The sequence below is a fragment of the Drosophila kikkawai genome, chromosome 2R (assembly GCF_030179895.1).
Source record: "Drosophila kikkawai strain 14028-0561.14 chromosome 2R, DkikHiC1v2, whole genome shotgun sequence".
NCBI classification, from domain to species: Eukaryota; Metazoa; Arthropoda; class Insecta; order Diptera; family Drosophilidae; genus Drosophila; species Drosophila kikkawai.
Genome location: NC_091729.1, coordinates 11,084,545 through 11,102,522, shown reverse-complemented (window position 1 = coordinate 11,102,522; position 17,978 = coordinate 11,084,545). Strand labels below are relative to the sequence as shown.

The 17,978-nt window shown below is 42.7% G+C and overlaps 5 protein-coding genes across 6 annotated transcripts; 1 reads left to right on the top strand and 4 right to left on the bottom strand.

Annotated features, from left to right (window-relative positions):
* Positions 1-22: 22 nt before the first annotated feature.
* Positions 23-1,634, top strand: Cht8 (Chitinase 8). Its single transcript, XM_017172183.2, has 3 exons — positions 23-151; positions 207-663; positions 724-1,634. The coding sequence occupies exons 1-3, from the start codon at positions 64-66 to the stop codon at positions 1,610-1,612; spliced, it is 1,434 nt and encodes a 477-aa protein (XP_017027672.1). The 5' UTR covers positions 23-63; the 3' UTR covers positions 1,613-1,634.
* On the bottom strand, positions 1,613-3,454 carry Cht12 (Chitinase 12). Its single transcript, XM_017172184.3, has 4 exons — positions 3,215-3,454; positions 2,983-3,156; positions 2,621-2,888; positions 1,613-2,559 (listed from the first exon to the last, which is right to left on the bottom strand). Exons 1-4 carry the CDS (start codon positions 3,279-3,281, stop codon positions 1,659-1,661), a joined length of 1,410 nt encoding a protein of 469 aa, XP_017027673.1. The 5' UTR covers positions 3,282-3,454; the 3' UTR covers positions 1,613-1,658.
* Positions 3,455-3,952: 498 nt separating this feature from the next.
* Cht4 (Chitinase 4) lies at positions 3,953-5,625 on the bottom strand. Its single transcript, XM_017172185.2, has 5 exons — positions 5,516-5,625; positions 5,287-5,463; positions 4,954-5,224; positions 4,685-4,893; positions 3,953-4,626 (listed from the first exon to the last, which is right to left on the bottom strand). Exons 1-5 carry the CDS (start codon positions 5,583-5,585, stop codon positions 3,953-3,955), a joined length of 1,401 nt encoding a protein of 466 aa, XP_017027674.1. The 5' UTR covers positions 5,586-5,625.
* Positions 5,626-10,135: 4,510 nt separating this feature from the next.
* Cht9 (Chitinase 9) lies at positions 10,136-11,607 on the bottom strand. The gene is made up of 3 exons (XM_017172266.2): positions 11,387-11,607; positions 10,880-11,321; positions 10,136-10,821 (listed from the first exon to the last, which is right to left on the bottom strand). The coding sequence occupies exons 1-3, from the start codon at positions 11,445-11,447 to the stop codon at positions 10,218-10,220; spliced, it is 1,107 nt and encodes a 368-aa protein (XP_017027755.1). The 5' UTR covers positions 11,448-11,607; the 3' UTR covers positions 10,136-10,217.
* Positions 11,608-12,403: 796 nt separating this feature from the next.
* LOC108078411 (C3 and PZP-like alpha-2-macroglobulin domain-containing protein 8) lies at positions 12,404-14,931 on the bottom strand. Of its 2 annotated transcripts, XM_017172267.3 has the most exons (3): positions 14,819-14,931; positions 13,406-13,807; positions 12,404-13,092 (listed from the first exon to the last, which is right to left on the bottom strand). In XM_017172267.3, exons 1-3 carry the CDS (start codon positions 14,826-14,828, stop codon positions 12,614-12,616), a joined length of 891 nt encoding a protein of 296 aa, XP_017027756.1. In that variant the 5' UTR covers positions 14,829-14,931; the 3' UTR covers positions 12,404-12,613. The 2 variants fall into 2 exon arrangements, with proteins under 2 accessions (XP_017027756.1, XP_070140395.1); XM_070284294.1 differs by lacking the exons at positions 13,406-13,807; positions 14,819-14,931 and adding an exon at positions 13,213-13,231.
* Between the last annotated feature and the right edge of the window lie 3,047 nt (positions 14,932-17,978).

Sequence of the window (17,978 nt, the reverse complement as noted above, 5' to 3'; positions counted from 1 at the left end):
GGTTTTCTGGTATAAAAGTCGCTGGGTGGCGGGAAGCCTCTATTCAGTGAAAGCAAACTTGAAATGTGGAGCGTATCTGGCACAGTACGGCTGCTCCTGGGGGCAATCCTGGTAGCTACAGCCACAGCGGGATCAGGCAATAACTCTTCAAGTAAGTGGATGGAGTAATTTTCCCTGAGACTGTATAGATAATAATCCTGTTGCAGAGGTGGTTGTCTGCTACCAGGGCACTTGGTCTGTGTACCGACCTGGTCTTGGAAAGTTCGGGGTGGCGGAAATTGATCCCTTCCTATGCACACATTTAATCTACGCTTTCCTGGGCATCGAGGAGACGGGAAAGCTGCGAGTCATCGACGCCTATTTGGACCTCGAGGACAATGGGGGAAAGGGCAATATCAAGAGTTTCAATGCTCTCAAGTTAAAGAATCCCACACTGAAGACTTTGATGGCCGTGGGTGGTTGGAATGAAGGTTCCAAGAAGTTCTCCATAGTGGCCAGCGATCCTGAAAAGCGAGCTGTGTTTGTGGATGATGTGGTCAAGTTTTTGCAGCGACATGGATTCGATGGCTTGGATCTGGACTGGGAGTACCCAGGCCAGCGGCACAGTCTGGCAAACGAGGATCGTTCCAACTATATCGCTTTTCTCAAGGAACTTAAAGAGGGGTAAGCCACAGCATATTTTAATTCCAGAGTAAATCTGATGATAATTATATCCTCCCTCAGGCTTGAACCTTTCGGCTTCATTTTAACCGCCGCTGTGGGTTCCGCTCAGTTCTCCGCAGAGATCTCATACGACATCCCTTCCATTGTCCCGTACCTGGACCTCATCAACGTAATGGCGTACGATCTGCACGGGCCTTGGGATCCGGTAGTGGGCATTAACGCCCCATTGTATGGCTCGGCTAGCGATGCCACCGACTCCACTGGGCGGCAACAGCAGCTAAACGTGGACGCCATTGTCAAGTACTGGTTGCAGGCCGGTGCTCCGGCACAGAAACTGGTGCTCGGGGTTCCCTTTTACGGGCGCACCTTCACCCTGGCCACTGGCGATGGCCATGAGCCGGGATCGCCGCACATTGGAAAGGGAATTGCTGGAAAATATTCCCGCGAACCTGGCGTGCTGGGCTACAACGAGCTGTGCGAGCAGATGGGGGAGGAGGAATGGACCCAGAAATGGGAGTCGGTTCAGCAAGTGCCCTACGCCTACAGACAGCGACAGTGGGTGGGCTACGAGGACATGCGCAGCCTCTCGCTGAAGGCCCAGTTTGTGATGCAGCACCAGCTGGGAGGCATTATGATCTGGTCTCTGGAGTCGGATGACTTCCGCGGAACCTGCGGCCAGCAGCGTTATCCGCTGTTGCACGAGATCAACCGCGTGCTCTTTGGAAGCGGCACTCCCACAGGACTAACTGCAGAGTCCAATGAGGACCAGCCCAGTGAAGTATTTAGCTGCTCCGCAGATACACCTCTTGGTTACGTCCGCGACCCGAACAACTGCTCCAAGTTTTACTACTGCAGCGGGGGCAATACCCACAGCTTCGACTGTCCCAGCGGGCTAAACTTCGACCTAACCACCAACAGCTGCAACTATTCAGATTCAGTAAACTGTTGATTTTTGAATGTTCAACCGAAAACTGCAAGATTCTTATATTTGAGGTCTATTCCACGACCTTGAGGTTCAACGGAAGGTTTTCGTAACTGTAGACTGGCATGCCCGGGCGCCAAACGACAAAGTCCTGATCGCACTTGACCTCCTTAGCGGGTCGGCAGTATCCCTTGGCCTCGTCGAAGAACTGACCTTCGACACACTCGTAATCGAAACGTTTGCCGTTGCGACACTCGTAGTAGTAGCGACATTCCCATTTGTCACGAATCAATCCATCACGAGGACATATGCCACTGGCCTCCGTGGTCGGTGCCTGGGTGGTAAGTGCATTCGGGTCGCCCAGAGCGGAGTGGATGTTGCTTAGCAAGCCGAAGCGGATTCCACAATTGCCTAAAAAGTCGTCTGCATCGATAGTCCAGGCCATGGCGCCTCCCAGTTGGTTTTTCTTCAGATAGTGCATCTTCGCCCAAATGCTTTCAGAGTTCTCGAAGGACAGCCATTGATTGTCACGGGTGGCGTACGGCACCTTGGCCACCTTGTCGAAGTAGTTGGACCATTTCGAGGCTTGAGTGCAGTACTCGTTGAAGGTAGTGAAGCCGACAATGGCAGAGTTCCTTGCCGGCAGCCCGGGTCCCTTACAGGGCGATCCCACAGCCGACTGGTTAGTATCCATTGTGAAGGAGCGGCCGAAGAATGGGACGTTGAGAATTAGCTTGTCCGGAGATTTGCCCGTCTTCTTCCAGTGCTTGACACCAGCGGCCACGCTGTTAGTGGCTCCGAACAGCGGAGCAACGTAGGATAGACGTATGTTGTACTTGTCTCGCTCGTCGTCCACCATGAGATTGACAAAATCGACGTTTTTTACTATTTCGGGTATATCGTAGCTCTCCAGGGTCTGTTTGTCGGTTCTGCCCAGCGCCACAACACCCAGTATGAACTTGTGTTCCCGGAAGCTATTAGAAAAGGACTCTGTTACTAGTTACTCGCCCCCACAGCCCTGCTGCATAAACGTACATCAAGCTCAGTTCTTGTAGAAGGAGGACGAAATTTCTCCGGTCCACGGGGTAACCGCCGCGTTGCGTGGGATAGCGCCAGTCGATCTGAGCTCCTTCGTAGCCCATTCCCAACATGAAATCTACCAGAGATTTGCAGAATTCTGCGCGCCTCTTATCAGAGGCCGCCATCTTGGAAAATATTTGGGAATCTTCATCAAAGCCCCCTATAGATATTATGACCTTCTGGACGCTGTCATATTTTAGATTTGTTCCGTGGATTAGAAGATCTGGAAGCAAACGAAAATGTATTTTTAATAACATTTATTTGATTATTTAGTTCTCAATTAAAAACAGGAGGATAACCCTTCAGGGATTACTTACCCTTGTCCAGGAGATCATTGTTTTTGACCTTTACCGCTCCAGTTTCTTCATTCACACCGATTCCCGTACCCAGAACCAGATGCGTACATAGTCTGGTGTCGATTTTCCAGGAGTAGAATAAACTAGTGTTCTTATAATAATAAGATTTCATATCATATTGGCAAAAGATTTTATCTGCAAAAAATAATCAATTTTCCACATTTGTCTGGGCCTCGAGCAAGGTTCTACTTACACTCCTTCGCGGCACAAGTGGCAATCAGAAATATCGCGAGCGCAAGAACAATCACAAAAGACGCCATCCCGAAGGGGATGGAATTACAAGTTAATTTAACTTTAAATTTTTATGAGACGCTTACACAACCGAACTTTTTTAAAAATTTCAGCAAGAGAATAACCTTGCGCCTGTTGTTTTTTAAGTAAAATGCCAGAGAGACTAAAATGTTTATAGTTCCGTGTGCTTTCAAAGTGAGTTTTGTTTGAATAGGGGTTTGTAGGCAACTGACTTTAGAAAGGCAAAGATAACTTGATTCATATTCATATTTGACCTAAATTTTCAGGTACATAGTTACTTTTTATATTTATTTATTTTCTTATAACCCTAGTTTAACATTTGTTATACAATGTCAATGAATTCAACTTAAAGAAATGACTTATTCTGACTAATGGAGCCTTCCATTCCGGTCTTCCCTTGCATTACCACATTTTCGTTATCGCTATCAATATTTCAATATTTGAACTGATTCACTTGCAGTTACCTGAGGGCATATAGTCTTTCACCTTATATCTGATCACCGTGACTAAGTTTGGAGCTGTAAATATTATTATGTGAGCGTTGAATCTAATCTAAATCGGATGTCATAAATATGAATTTACTATATATGATTAGTTTATAAACAAAATCCCATGCGAGTGGGAAAAGCCTCTCTTTCAGTTTTTTGCAATCTTTGGTGTATTTTTAAATGCTCTTTGTTCAGTAGGGACAATAGACCTCCGACGACCAGTTGCAAATGTTGCTGCTCGTATCAAAGTAAAGTCCTTCTCCGCATTGAAAGTCGTAGCGGATGCCATCGGCGCATTGGTAATACTTGTTGCAGTCGCTGCTGTGCAAGAAGTGGCCATTGACGGTGCAATCCCCGCTAGAGCCACCGCCGTTACCACCGCTACCGCCTCCATTGCCTCCCGGAGTGGGTGTCGGGGTAGGAGCAGGAGTGACACTGCCTCCGCCACCACTGCCGCCTCCGCCGCTCACATCCTTGCCCAGAGCTCGGTTCATGGTCTTCAGCAGGGGATAGGACTCTCCGCAAAGGCCACGGAAGTCGTCCGTCTCAATGGACCACATCATGGCGCCGCCCAGGTTTCGTGAGTCTACCAACTGCATCTTCATCTGGATGCTCTGGACATTGTCGTAGCCGATCCACTGGTCACCCTGGAAGGCATAGGGCGCACCGTTCTCCGCATCGAAAACTGTCTCCCAGTTGTTCAAGCAGATCTCATGATAGCCGAGGAAACCACTTTCCCGGGTGTAGGGGCCAGCAGATCCGGAGCCAATGCATTCGGCTCCAGGCCAGTTCTTGGAGCTATCAGCCATCTGGTAGCTGTGGCCATAGAAACCAATACCAAGGATCAGTTTCTCGGCAGGGGCACCTGAAAAAACCATAGTTTAGTCTCTAAACCTCAGGGATTTTAAGATTCCATTACATACCATGCGACAGCCAGTAGTCAATGGACTCGGTAACCTCGGGCAGAGGAGCATTCAAACCCAAGTACCCATCGAAGGCCATGTGGAAGTCGTAAGTCATCACATTGATGAAGGTCAGGTGCTGGGAAATGGCCGGAATGTCGTAGGAAATGCTAGCCGACTTCTCGGAAGCGCCCACAGCAATGCCCAGCTCCAGTCCATATATATCGAAGCTGTGGATATTGAATGATGGTAATCAATCAATTCACGATTTCTCTTAAAGATTCACTTACGTCTCCTTGATCTCACGCAGCAGAGTCACGAAGTTCACGCGATCTGCATCGCTGCCTCCACGCTGGCCAGGATACTCCCAATCCAAGTCCAGGCCATCGAAGCCGTGCTGCTGGATGAAGGCTAGAGTGGTGGAGACGAAGGTAGCTCGCTTAGCGGGATCGGCGGCCATGGCCGAGTACTTGGTGGAGCCCTCGTTCCAGCCACCCACCACAGCCAAGATCTTCAGGTTGGGATTGCGCTGCTTCAGAGCAATAGTCTGGCTAATGAAGCCTGCGAAATGGATACGGTTTAGAGCTTAGGGAATCCTTGAATAATTAAAATTCTGAGTTTACCCAGCCCATCGTCCATGTCCAGCCAGGTGTCCAGGGACTTGAACTCGCCGGCATCGCTGATTCCAAAGAAGGTGTAGCTGATGTGCGTACACAAAGAGGGATCGATGTCCGAGGGAACGAACTTGCCATCGCCAGGTCGATAGTTGGCCCAGGTGCCCCAGTAGCAGTTGATCAGCTCTGTGGGAGGTAAATGTGAATTCATGGTTTCCAAGATTTGTCTTCTACTCACTTTCGCTGGAGGCCACTTGGCCCAGGCAGAGGCAGAGGGCTGCCAAAGCCCAAATGGAGAAAGCCTTCATGGTGCAGTCAGTCAGTTAAAGTTCTTTATAGCTTCGGGCCTGCTGGAACAGCGTTTATATAGGTCGAAACCCGGCGAAGCCTTATCGCTCGCATTATGAATTATTACACATATTTGTTTACCATCGCAGCGCCGATAAGTCGCCACTTAACCTACGAAATCGCAAAAATCGCAGAAATAGAAAACAAAAGTCTAATATATTGCATCAAGCGACAACTCCTCAATGGTTTATATCCCTGCACTCCATGAAATTCAATTAGGCTTATAAATTTCCATTTCAGGTCGGCATTTTTTGAGTGCATCTTGAGATTCGGTTAAGATGTGTGCCTAACGTACCCCCCTCAAAATTTTGGAGTGTCGTCGACCCGATGGTGATGATTCAAATCGGTTGCCAGCTACTCCTGAACGCTCTTCACCAGTTAAGCGTAAATCATACAATCAACACTTACTAAGAACAATAATAGGAGTGACACCATTTCTTTCAGTGGTAGCCACGATTTAGCATGAAAAATAGCTTAATCCGTGACTAGTTAACTTTATCTTTAAACAAAAACAATTTTGTTTTTATAGAAAAATAAGCAGCATCTTTGTTTTTGTCATATTTAATGCAATTACCAAGACTAATGTTGATGAGTCACAAATTAAAACCCAGAACAACTTATTTGACATTGATACCTGGAAAAGCTTTCAGCCGTTGATGAAAACCAATTAAGGGAAAGTGTTAAGATTGTTTTCCTCTTTCAAAAAGGCCCTTTGTGTGTTTTGTTTCAACCAATAGGCAACGACTTTAGACTGGACCAAAGACATTAAAATTACTAAGATGAGTAACGCCATACAATTTTTATACACACGATATTTTCGTGCTGGCTTTTAAACTGACTTCAGGCGCTCTTAAATTTACTTCAAAAGCCAGTAAGAAAGCGCTCCAGTATTGTCAATTTGTCCTTTTTTAGGACGGAGAAGTCCTTTTTAAACGGATCTGTCTTTCTTTGTGTTGAAGCGCTGGCAATACTGGTGCAGAGATCTGCAGCATATCTGCTGTTGACACTAGTAGTACACTCGTGATTTTTGCAGCGGTGGCGGTCTTGAAACACCGCATCAGAAACGAATATTCAGCAGATACATATCTACATACTACATACATGAGTATCTGCAATGCAGATTCTGCATTAGTGCGCTCTTCCTACGCGGTGCCAAATACATCCATACATCTACATATGTACACTATACAAAGAACATAAAAATGTATAGGCGAGAGAGTACATTTTTGAGAGTACAGAGAGTTCCTTTTCGAGTACGTATCTCTCTTCCCACCAGATAATGTATCTATGTGCCTTGTAGTACTCCCAAACAATGCGGTGGTAAAACACCGCAACCAGTCTGTTTTCAACATTCATTCTTTCGGTACAGCTTATGCCAAGCAGGCGTCTAAATAAAAATGCAGTCAATTTTAGAAAAAATTTCAAGTGGTGTTTATATTCTGTCCCCACGGAGAAAGGGGAAAAGCTTTATATGGAACGTAATCTGTGAAATTTTAAAAGAAGACGGTGCATTGGTGGTAGATTTTGTTTACTGCCGTTCGTGTAGAGTGGTTCTTAAATGTGTTGGTAATCAAACTTCCAACTTGAGCCGTCACAAATGCTGCCTGGAACTGAGGAATCCAAAATCACTGAAGCCCGTGAATGCTATGGACAAAATGGAAGCGTTGAATGCCGTTTCCAGATGGATCGTCGAGGATTGCCGTCCATTTTCGTCCGCTAGTGGCTCTGGATTTAAGGCTATGGTGAAATTTTTTATTAAGATTGGTGCTACATACGGAGAATTTGTTGACGTGGACGACATGCTACCCGATGGAACAACGGTTGCCCGTAAATGTCAAGAAGAGGCTAACGATAAGAGATCAGAGCTCAGCAATCAGTTGAAAGATGTGGTGAGTCGTGGTGGAGCTACCCTTACCCTGGACCTATGGACGGACAACTATGTGAAACGCAGTTTTTTGGGAGTCACAATGCATTTTGCAAAAGATTTTGAAATAATAAATATGATATTGGGCCTAAAATCCATTGATTGTCAGAAAGCGAATTCTGCGAATGTTCTGAAAAAACTAAATTCGCTTTTAAATCAATTTGGCATAAATTCAATGGACAACATAAAATTTATAACAGACCGTGGCACGAATATTGTTAAAGCATTACAGAATAACATTCGTCTGAATTGCAGTAGCGAACTATTTGCAAATGTACTGGATAAATCGTTGGACGAAACACAAGAGCTGGTTGACTTACTTAATGCTTGCCAACAGATTTTTAGATATTTAAAAAAAGCCAACATACAATATAAGCTAAATACTTCTTTCGAAAATCCTTGCATGACCCGATAGAACACTAAATATACTATGTGCAAGTCAATTAGCGATAATTGGCTAGATATAAAGAGCATATTAAATGATTATAAGGAAAACAATAGGTTACTTAACATAGATATTACCACATTGAACTCATTGGTTGAATTAAGTAAAAATTTCGAAAGAATTTTTAAGGAACTGCAGACATTCAGTTCTGCTACGTTGTGCTTTGTCTTGCCATCAATTTATAAAGTAAAAAGTTTATGCGAGTTTAATAGCGCAGATACTTCTGCCATTTCAATATTTAAGGGGGTCTTCTCATTGGGCAACTTTTTTTTTCGATTTTTTTTTTTTTGCATTTATTTATAGCTTGGGATGGTGTGTATATGTCCCCAAAAGGATTTTTAGAAATTCGAAATACTTTAGAAGATACAGCCTTTTTTGTGAAGCAAGATCTATGCAAAATGAGCTTTTTTCAAACTTCAAACGCGTTTATCTCGAAACCACGTTTTTCGAACTGGCGGCCATGATATCTCCAGTTCAACTGAACCGATTTTCATGAAACAAAGTGCAATCGACGCAGAATTGTCACCATTTTCGGCTGACGGAACAGATTTTTTTAAAAAAATTTTTTTATATTTTTTTTTTACACTAAACTACAAAAAAAACGCCCGAAATCGAAAATTTTTTTTTGAATGGCCGCCATTTTGTTTAAAAAATTTTTAAAAAAAATCTGTTCCGTCAGCCGAAAATGACATCTATTCTGATTATAACCCCGTTTTTATTTTTCATTTCGGACGCTCTGGAAACCCTTAATCGTGGCCGCCAGGACGACACCTTTTTTTTCGACCACCAAGTTTGAAGTCTCATTACTCTTTGAACAACCCTCGTATCGAGGCAAGAACAACTTTTTTAGTTGCTTTGAACATTTTTGAATACAATAAATAAAAAAAGTTTTCAATTATTCTTTGCGTTTTCAAATAAGAATTTTTTTAAAAAGGGTCCAAAAAACAGCTTTTGAATGAGAAGACCCCCTTAAGAAAAGAGTATTTATTAATATCTGTGACATTTGGGAAAACAATTTATCTATATGGCACAAAGTGGCATTGTTTTTGTACCCACCAGCTTTAAATATGCAATTAAAAGACCGAAATGAAATTAAGGATTTTTGCGTTTCCCAAATAGAAAAATATTACAATGTAGATACTACCACAAATTCAACAGAAAGTTCGAACAATTTTGATTTAACACCAGCATCACCTTCTTCAGATATTTCCAGTTGTTCTACCACTAATGACAGCGACTCTCCTAAACTAAAAAATATATTTTTCTTCTTAAACTTAATACAAAAATCGTTAAATGCTAAAGAGTCCCCATTACAAGAAGTTGAAAAGTATTGCCAGGAAATGGTGCCAATAACAGAAGAATTCGAAGTGGTTGAATGACGGAAGAACAATATGAAATATTATCCACAACTATCAAAGTTTGCGTTAACAATACACTCTATTCCCGCAAGTAGTGCAGCAGCAGAAATGAGTTTTTCGTTTGCCAGCAATATAATAACGGAGAAAAGAAGTAAATTAGCGCCTAATTCAGTTGATGATTTACTATTTCTTCATTCTTTTTATAAGAATAAAAATGTAATAAAATAAGTTTAAAATAAGTTTGTTATTTACTAATACTATTACTATTATTATTATAATTATAAAGTTACTGATTTTAATTTTAAATGTATTATTTTATTATATAATATCCAATATTATAATTACTCATTAAATAAATAAAAACAAACAATTGAATAATTCATATTATTTTAATATATACATTGTATCAATTTAGAAAGTCCCTAGGATCGACAGGATCACCACTCTAATATCGATATTAAATCATCCAGATGATGGCATGTAAAGGTAAAGGTGGCATGTAACAAAGAAGTAAAGAAATATAATATAACAGAAGAACAACATTCCATAGTTTTCAGCAAAGGATCAATAATAATCGGCGTAATTAAAGTGATTATTTAATAATAATTTCGACATAAACATCACGAAAAGAACATTGCCCAGAATAAGTTGTATAGTTTCGTATTAATTTAATACAAGTCCACCGAATGACTCTCATCCTTTGGGTCACTGTGCAGCAGATCTGCTTTATAAAACCAGAATCCCATTATTTTTATAGTTTAAATATTCCAAGGAATCAAGAAATGAGCTCTACTATTTTAATTTTCTTTCAATATGCCTAAACATTCAACAAGAATTTTCAGTGATTAAATTTGAACAGATGGGTTTACCATCGCAGCTTCCTGTTGATGGTCTTCAGCAGGGGATAGGTCTCGCCGCAGTTTCCGCGATAGTCGTCAGTCTCCAGAGACCAGATCATGGCTCCAGCCAGACCCTTGGACAGGGCGAAGTCCATCTTCCACTGCACGCTGAGCACGTTGTCGAAGCTCACCCACTGGTCGCCGGAGAAGGCATAGGGAGCGGCGTTGTCGTAGTCGAAGACGGTGTACCAGTTGTTCTGGCAGATCTCGTTGTAGCCCAGGTAGCCGGCAGAGCCGGTGTAGGAGCCAGCGTTGCCCTCTCCACGGCACGGGGCACCGGGCCAGTTCTGGGAAGAGTCCGACAGCTGGAAGGAGCGTCCGTAGGTGCCGACACCGAGGACCAGCTTGTTGGCCGGAGCACCCTGGCTCAACCAGAAGTTAATGGCGTTCTCCACAGCCCACTGGGGGGAGTTGAAGCCGGTGCGGCCATCGGAGGCCATGGCAAAGTCGTAGGTCATCACGTTGATGAAGTTGACATGCTGGGCAATGTTGGCGATCTCATAGGAGGCGGTGGCAAGCGATTCGCCGGCTCCCACAGCAATGCCCAGCTCATAGCCGTAGGGAGCGAAACTAAGTTAAGGAAACAAATTATTTTCAGGACTTAATCTTTGATGTATCCCAAACTCACGCTTCCTTCAGCTCACGCAGCAGGGTCACAAAGTTGGCGCGATCGTCCCAGTTGCCTCCACGCTGGTTGGGGTACTCCCAGTCAAGGTCCAAGCCATCGAATCCATTGTTGCGGATCAAGTTCAGGGCGGAGTTGATGAAGTTCTGGCGCTTGTACCAGTCGCCGGCCATCGAGGAGTAGCGGGTGGAGCCCTCGTTCCAGCCACCGACCACGGCAAGGACCTTCAGGTTGGGGTTCTGGTGCTTCAGACCCACAGCCTGGCTGATGAAACCCAGATCGTAGTCCAGCCAGGTGTCCAGGGACAGGATATCGCCGTTGTCGTTGATTCCGAAGAAGGAGTAACTCAGGTGGGTGCACAATCCAGCGTCGATGTTGGAGACATCGAACTTGCCATCGCCGCTGCGGTAGTTGGCCCAGGTGCCCCAATAGCAGTTGACGATGCCTGGAAGTGGTCGGAAATCCAGTGTCAGGATAATGCTTTCCAGGCCGATCCAGGGCTATACTCACGCTCAGCACCGATCACCTGGCTCAGGCAGAGGACTGCGAGTAATGCCAATAGCTTTCCCATTTCGCAAAATGATGATACAGTCTCGTTCCTTCGGAGTATTTATACCCTTGCCCTCGCGCCTTATCATTATCCTTATCGCTTACGGCGATAAGGAGCTCCACTCCACACCTGTCTGGCAAATTTATGGAGACTTCGTCGCGTGCTGCTTGCTTTGAATTTCAATATTTATACCGCCCTAGTATCTTTAACAAAAGTTCAGATTTCGGTTATCCCTTCTGGAATTTATTATTTATTTTGGCTGCTCAGCGTTTAGAGCCATGCAACCTTTGCCTGATCTACTGGCAATCTTTTGCGAAAGATTTATTTTGTAATTTGCATTTATTTTTCGATTTTATAAGGCCCCTTTGAGTGCACTGATAAGGTGTTCAAGGAGTAAGAAAGATTTTCATTGAGTAGAAGTAAATTATTTTGAATGGGCCATAACCCTGATTTCAATCATACAATCTTGAAGATAGCCAGGGTAATGAGTTTATGAAATAAGAAACAATGGCTGATAAATCCATTAAAAATTGCTTAAGGGGTTTTTACAGAAAAGCATTTTGAAAATTTCAATTTTTTAAAATTGTTTGAAATTACAAGGCAAGGGATTGTTTACAAGAAAGATTTATACAAAAGTATATGTGCATTTTAAAATATATACATTTAAAAAGCTTTAAGAATATAACAACTTCTGTTGACATACAGGAATACAGCTGAAATACAGAAAATGAAGTATTTATTTTGACTAGTATTTCCTTAAGTTTATAAAGTGTCCATAGTTGTGTTATGATAGAAAATATATAAAGCTAATAAACCCTCAAAGCATCAACATGAACATTTTCAATTATTGCCTACTTTCAGGCTTGATAAAATAAACTTTTTCCTTCTCTAGGTAAATCAGTCAACTATCCAAAGTAGCACTAGAAATAATTAGATTTTATTACCGCAAAAAAACACAAACGAGTAAACATCAACAGTTCCTTTTGTGTTTTCTTAAACATATCGTTTATTTACCAATTTTGGGTGAACAAAATAATAACCTTTTCGGCATCAATTAGAAAGAGATTCTTCAACAGTATTGAGTAGAAATGCAAGTATAAATAAAATTTCTGCGACCAGTTGAACTGTAAAGCGCTCAAATTAACAATTGTGGTTTCAGTGCGTTGTATCCTATCCCAGAGCAGGATTTAGTTGGTCACGTAGACCTCGAACTCCTTGTACGCCAGCTCCTCGCCACCGTACGGGATGTAGCAGCAGCCGTGGGAGGGCTGCACCTTGCCGACCGTGATGGTGCCATCGTGGGTGGCACGGCCAATGAACAGCGGCTCACCCTCGGCGGTCTCGCCGGCGGGCAGGGCATTGGGTGGAATGTTGCCGGCCTCCACGGGCACCCATTGGCCGCCAGCGGCGCAGAGAACCTCGTATTCGCCATGTCCGTGCTCACCGCCTCCGTAGGCCACATAGGTGACGCCGTGCGATGGGTGCAGCTTGCCGGGAATGAGGTCGCCCTCGTGACGGGCTCTGGCGATGTACAGCTGCTCGCTGCTGTCGAAACCCCCCTCCAGAGCGTTGGGAGGCACCTCACCGTTGGCGGCGGCTACCCAGCATTCGGGACCGCTGCAAGTTGGCGCCGAGAAGCCCATGACAGGGGCAGAGGGAGCGGCATCTGTGAAGAGAGGAGAGGATAATTAGTCATTTATTATTTTAAGAAATGGTAATAATAGCACAAATAATATTTAGGGTACCAACAAAACCACTCCATTCTTTTTGGAACCTTAAAAATTACCTATTTAAAACTTCACAAAAATAAATTTTCTTGACAGATAAATTCAAAAGAAGTGTAAAGATACAAAATATATAGGAAAGATCAAACAATTGAACTGCATTACAATACTTCTACTACGTTAATCAAAGTAAACTAATCAAGTAGGAAAAACACTTGTGCTATTATTTGGATAAATATCATTAGATAAACTCACCATCCAGCAACCAGGAGCCGCTGGCTCCCCATCCGGTGCAGATGCCAACAAAGTTGACTGGGAACAGGCTGCCGGCGTCGTAGGACAGGAAGGCAGCGGCATCACCCTCACGGCCAACGGTGATGACATTGTCGTACCAACGCACCCAGAAGCCGCGGAATTCGCCGGCATCGAGGATGCCAGGAGTGGGAACCTCAGCCACCTCGGGCTTCTGGCGATCCTTGCGGATCACCGACTTGGTGTTCTCCCATCCGCCCAGGAAGATCTCGAAAATGGGGCCATTCTCCTCGGGGGCGGGGGTGAGGGCCAGATGGGCATCCTTGGGCGAGCGCACCTTGAAGGTGAAGACTCCTCCGCTGGCCGGGAAGAACTGGTACTCCAACTTATCGGGGGTGTTGATTTCTGCAAAGAAGATGGTGAAGCATTAAGTGAGGGTCTTTGAGGCAACTGTACACCGGTTTTTGGCTGAGAAGGTGGGAAAGTTCTGGGGTCTGAATTATCAGCCTCAAGAATCTCCCTCAGAGAAACCGCAGCAGGGAAAATGTTGTCATAAAAACGACTCGAACTTGTTAGAATTCGTTGCTATTTATATGTTTCTCCGCCCATATCTAGATACTACACATACGAATGGATATATATCATAATGTTTAGCGTCTGTTTTTGTTCTCGCTTGTTTATTAGCGCCGTTCGCATGATGTCATTTTGATCGCCATCAGTTCTTTGCTACAAATTATTCCAGCTCTCAGAAAATTCCACTCAAGCTCGCAATCAAGTTTCGGGCTTGAGCCCGGCTCCACGGTCTCTCGAGCGTCAAACATTTAACTATTGAGGTCTACTGGGTACATTTTTGTGTTTGTTGTTTCGCCAGAGTGCACGAATTGTTTCCCAAGCCGCAAATTTTTTGCATGACATCATTTCTGGCGCATCTTCTGAACGACCGACCCTCGGGTCACCGGATTCGCGTTCTTATTGATTATGGCCAGAGTTCAAGGCGAAGACGTCTGACTCACGGCTGCTGATACACATTTCGGACAGTTTGGTGGTATGACCACATCGAAAATCAATTTAATAGGTCATAAATAGCACTAAAAAGGCAGCAGGCAATTTCAAATGTATAACCGTTAATTGCTTTTAGATGATCACACGGTGAAAGTTGCTGACGCCGTCAGCAGGTGCAGTAAGTGCTTTTTGCATACAGTAGCACAAGTTCTTCTCTACCGATTAAGAACATATCTATTTTATTTACTTTTAATGTTTGCGATTCTAGGAAAATGTTGACACAATTCGATTTTTGGTCGTGGGCCAAAAGTTTGGTTCTTCTTTATTTTTATTTTCCTCCGGCACCGCTTCCCCACTGATTTATTCCATTATCCAACAGCAGAGGGCACTCCACCCACTGGGGACGGGACTCACCAATTGGCATGATTGCTGCTTCCACTCAACGTTGTTCGCTTACTGAGATTCTGAATAAAACTGCCGAAATGGAAGCCAAATACCGGCGAAGTAAGCGACAAGGGAACTGAGAGTAGAATAAAAGCTCTTTAAGCTTTTGAGCTCTATTGCGAATGAGAGATCGGTGTCTGTCTAGAAAGTAGACGACTGTACCTGACCAAAATAGAAACTATATCAGCACAGAGTATGTCTGTTCTCGACATAGCTTGAGAAGCTATAATAGACCACATCACCCGAGGAATTCGGAATTAATTATGCAAATATGTAGAAAATGTTCTTGATTTCGGTAAGTAAAGATTAAATCGTTTAAAGTTTATGAAATTTCTTTACCTATTTTTTATAAAATTATTTAAATAATAACTTATTTCGCAAAAAGTCTTTCTAAAATATTCATTGTTAAATAAGACTGTAATTCTCAATCTTAAATAATTTTTTTTACGACATTTTGATTAAACATTTCTTAATCTTAGTAATCTTGATAACTTTAAATTTTTAGTAATGGAAAGTGTATTAATAGATTCAATATGGTGTGGGGATATTCAAACCTTAGTTAACATAGTATAGCTTAGCACCTTCGTGACACAGCTTGGCAAAAGCTGCTGCTGATGTCATCAAGACTAGCACAAAGCTTTTTCAATACCAATATGCCCTGTCTAAGGCAATAATAGTTTTAGGCATCAGCTGGTCTGAAATAGATTTACATGGCTATGCTAAATTGAACAATTAATACCTAAAGTTTAGATTTATAACCAATTTATCAGTTGGACTTTAGATTAAATTATTATTCTTAAGCGGCGCGGTTAAACTTCAGAATAAGTATACAAGATGTTGTTGGCCATGAACTTGAAGTTCCTAAAATTCCCAAGTCGAAATTCAGCGACGGAACGCACTATTCGATTTTGAATTAAACTTACAAGAATTCACAATTTTTAATTTTGAAAATTTACTAAATAATTACTAATAATATACCATCTGTATTGGTTTTATTTTTTGTTTGTCTGTTTAATTTTACAAAAGAAAGAATAACAGGACACAATTAGAAAGTATCAGCTTCGTCGGGATTTTATTTATTTCTCTATAGAATTTTCTGGTAATCTTTAATAGAGTACTTGCTATTCGTTATCTCATTTATTCTATTTTTTAGCTTTCTCCTCTTGCTATGCTTGGACGTTGTTGTCGTCACTTATTCACGGCGTCATGTGCCGGTTTTGTGTTGTGTTGTCACATGGCTAAGCGAACCAGGGCATCAGCAGGAGCTATTGCCAATGACTTCACTGAAAATGTATGAATATTTAATGTTGACATAATTGAAAGCAGCGGCCACTAAAAATTGATTTTCCATTCGGTCACTTTATATATTTAAATGGTTTTTTAAAGAAGAATGTTCTAAGACGGCTCTTTGGGCCAGCATATTGAAGCATACTTTTAGGGCGCCAATCTAAAAGACGTCGCGACGCCGCGCCATTCTGCTTCTCCTTTTATATATTTAAACCACCCTGCGCGACCCATCATCTTTCCTGCGTCACTTCTTTATTGTGCTTCCTTGGATTTCACTTTCCGGTTTCAATGTCAGTTGCTTTGGCTTTGCGTCGCCGGCTGGTCGCACTCCGTTAACTCGAACCGTGCATGCGCAGGAGTTGGCGGCGAATGGGACTAAACTTAAATAAACAATTCGGGCTATTTGTGTTCTCGAATACCACTTGCTGTGCCAAATTGTCTTGTGATAATAGTCGATCAATTGCTCATGCCCTGCAGCTTGGTGTATTTATATCGCAGACACCTAGACTTTTCAGTTTCAGTGGCAGACGACGGGTAAACAAACAATTCCACTTACAGAATGTTTACGGTTTATGTTAACTCTGAAGTTAACAGGTCGTGTTACGGACACAGGCCTTGGGTTGCACTTGACTGGAGTTATTGCATCATAAATACATATAAAGCATGCAAAGGGGATGAAAGAAGTGTCTACAGAATTTCCATTTTCATTGTCTGGGCTTTTTAACATGAGCCCGTAGTGGGTACAGTTCAAGCCGGTACTGAACTGAAAAAGTGAATATATTCAAAATTTTCCAATCCTGAAATCCTCCGCAAGCTAAGGTTTTAAGAAAAAGATATAAATATTGCAAGTTTGACAATATTTTGACAAAAGTGGCCACAAAATGGCAATTACCAAATCTATGTGCGCGTTTTTAAGCTGAGATTACCAGAGATAATTGTTTATATACAGTTTTATGCATATTTAAAAACACATTTGAATAAGACAAATTACATTCGGGCAAAATACGCTGTCTAAGAGTATGCTATAGAATACAGGAGCATTAAAAAGTTATGGGATGATTAATTGGATTTGTATAATAAAGCTTATTTTCAGGCTTTTGGCCACAATGCGCTCAGATTAAGAAAAAATTCAAATTTTGACTTGGGGAAGAATACTAAAAGAATAAAATATTTTAAAACCCAAAATTCGTATTCTGTTCTGTTGATTCAGTTCTGAAATATCATCTTTACTGCCTTACAAACTAGAACTACAAATTCAACTTAGTTAATCTTAACTTTCGTAGTGAATAAAGCATTCAGCAAATATTTCGTCATCTGCATCTAATCTTTCGTATATCTTTACAAGAGAATGCACTCCTTCCCATTGACGAGCCCCCGAAACTCGCACTGCGCAGATAAGCGGGCCAAACAAGTTGACTTTGTTTACACTTTCCCATTTGGTTTTGCTGCTCAATTGGCATAACACATTTGTGACCTTCTGGAATGCCGCACCATCAGCATACTTGCCCCGGCCTGCCGTTCAATTAAGAGATGTTTTCATTGGCTGTGGAATATAAATTAACACGATTAAATTAACGTTTCCGCTCCCGACTTCTGCGACATTCCCAGAGGCAAGTGTAAATCTGGTCACTAACTGGACGATTTGATTCAATTGGATACAATTGCTGGGCTGACCGCTGGATTTTCTCAAAGTGTTGAGCTTCAATTGAGCCTTAAGTGGCCTAGGGCAATCAACTTGGCATTAAGAATGGGTGGAAATTGCACTGATGTCGAAAGGAAAAGTGAGCAGCGCTAGTTGATTATGTCAGATCGACTTATCGCTCATACGCCCTGTTGTACTGCA

Excerpts from the sequence above, each read along its gene's own strand:
- Cht8 (XM_017172183.2), top strand. The coding sequence starts at position 64 with ATGTGGAGCGTATCTGGCACAGTACGGCTGCTCCTGGGGGCAATCCTG. Across the intron at positions 152-206 it reads ATCAGGCAATAACTCTTCAA|AGGTGGTTGTCTGCTACCAG; the intron begins GTAAGTGGATGG and ends ATCCTGTTGCAG. Across the intron at positions 664-723 it reads CTCAAGGAACTTAAAGAGGG|GCTTGAACCTTTCGGCTTCA; the intron begins GTAAGCCACAGC and ends ATCCTCCCTCAG.
- Cht12 (XM_017172184.3), bottom strand. The coding sequence starts at position 3,281 with ATGGCGTCTTTTGTGATTGTTCTTGCGCTCGCGATATTTCTGATTGCC. Across the intron at positions 3,157-3,214 it reads CACTTGTGCCGCGAAGGAGT|ATAAAATCTTTTGCCAATAT; the intron begins GTAAGTAGAACC and ends TATTTTTTGCAG. Across the intron at positions 2,889-2,982 it reads CAATGATCTCCTGGACAAGG|ATCTTCTAATCCACGGAACA; the intron begins GTAAGTAATCCC and ends GTTTGCTTCCAG.
- Cht4 (XM_017172185.2), bottom strand. The coding sequence starts at position 5,585 with ATGAAGGCTTTCTCCATTTGGGCTTTGGCAGCCCTCTGCCTCTGCCTG. Across the intron at positions 5,464-5,515 it reads CCAAGTGGCCTCCAGCGAAA|AGCTGATCAACTGCTACTGG; the intron begins GTGAGTAGAAGA and ends TACCTCCCACAG. Across the intron at positions 4,894-4,953 it reads CTGCGTGAGATCAAGGAGAC|CTTCGATATATATGGACTGG; the intron begins GTAAGTGAATCT and ends CAATATCCACAG.
- Cht9 (XM_017172266.2), bottom strand. The coding sequence starts at position 11,447 with ATGGGAAAGCTATTGGCATTACTCGCAGTCCTCTGCCTGAGCCAGGTG. Across the intron at positions 11,322-11,386 it reads CCAGGTGATCGGTGCTGAGC|GCATCGTCAACTGCTATTGG; the intron begins GTGAGTATAGCC and ends GACCACTTCCAG. Across the intron at positions 10,822-10,879 it reads CTGCGTGAGCTGAAGGAAGC|TTTCGCTCCCTACGGCTATG; the intron begins GTGAGTTTGGGA and ends TCCTTAACTTAG.
- LOC108078411 (XM_017172267.3), bottom strand. Across the intron at positions 13,093-13,405 it reads CGGCTCCTGGTTGCTGGATG|ATGCCGCTCCCTCTGCCCCT; the intron begins GTGAGTTTATCT and ends CTCTCTTCACAG.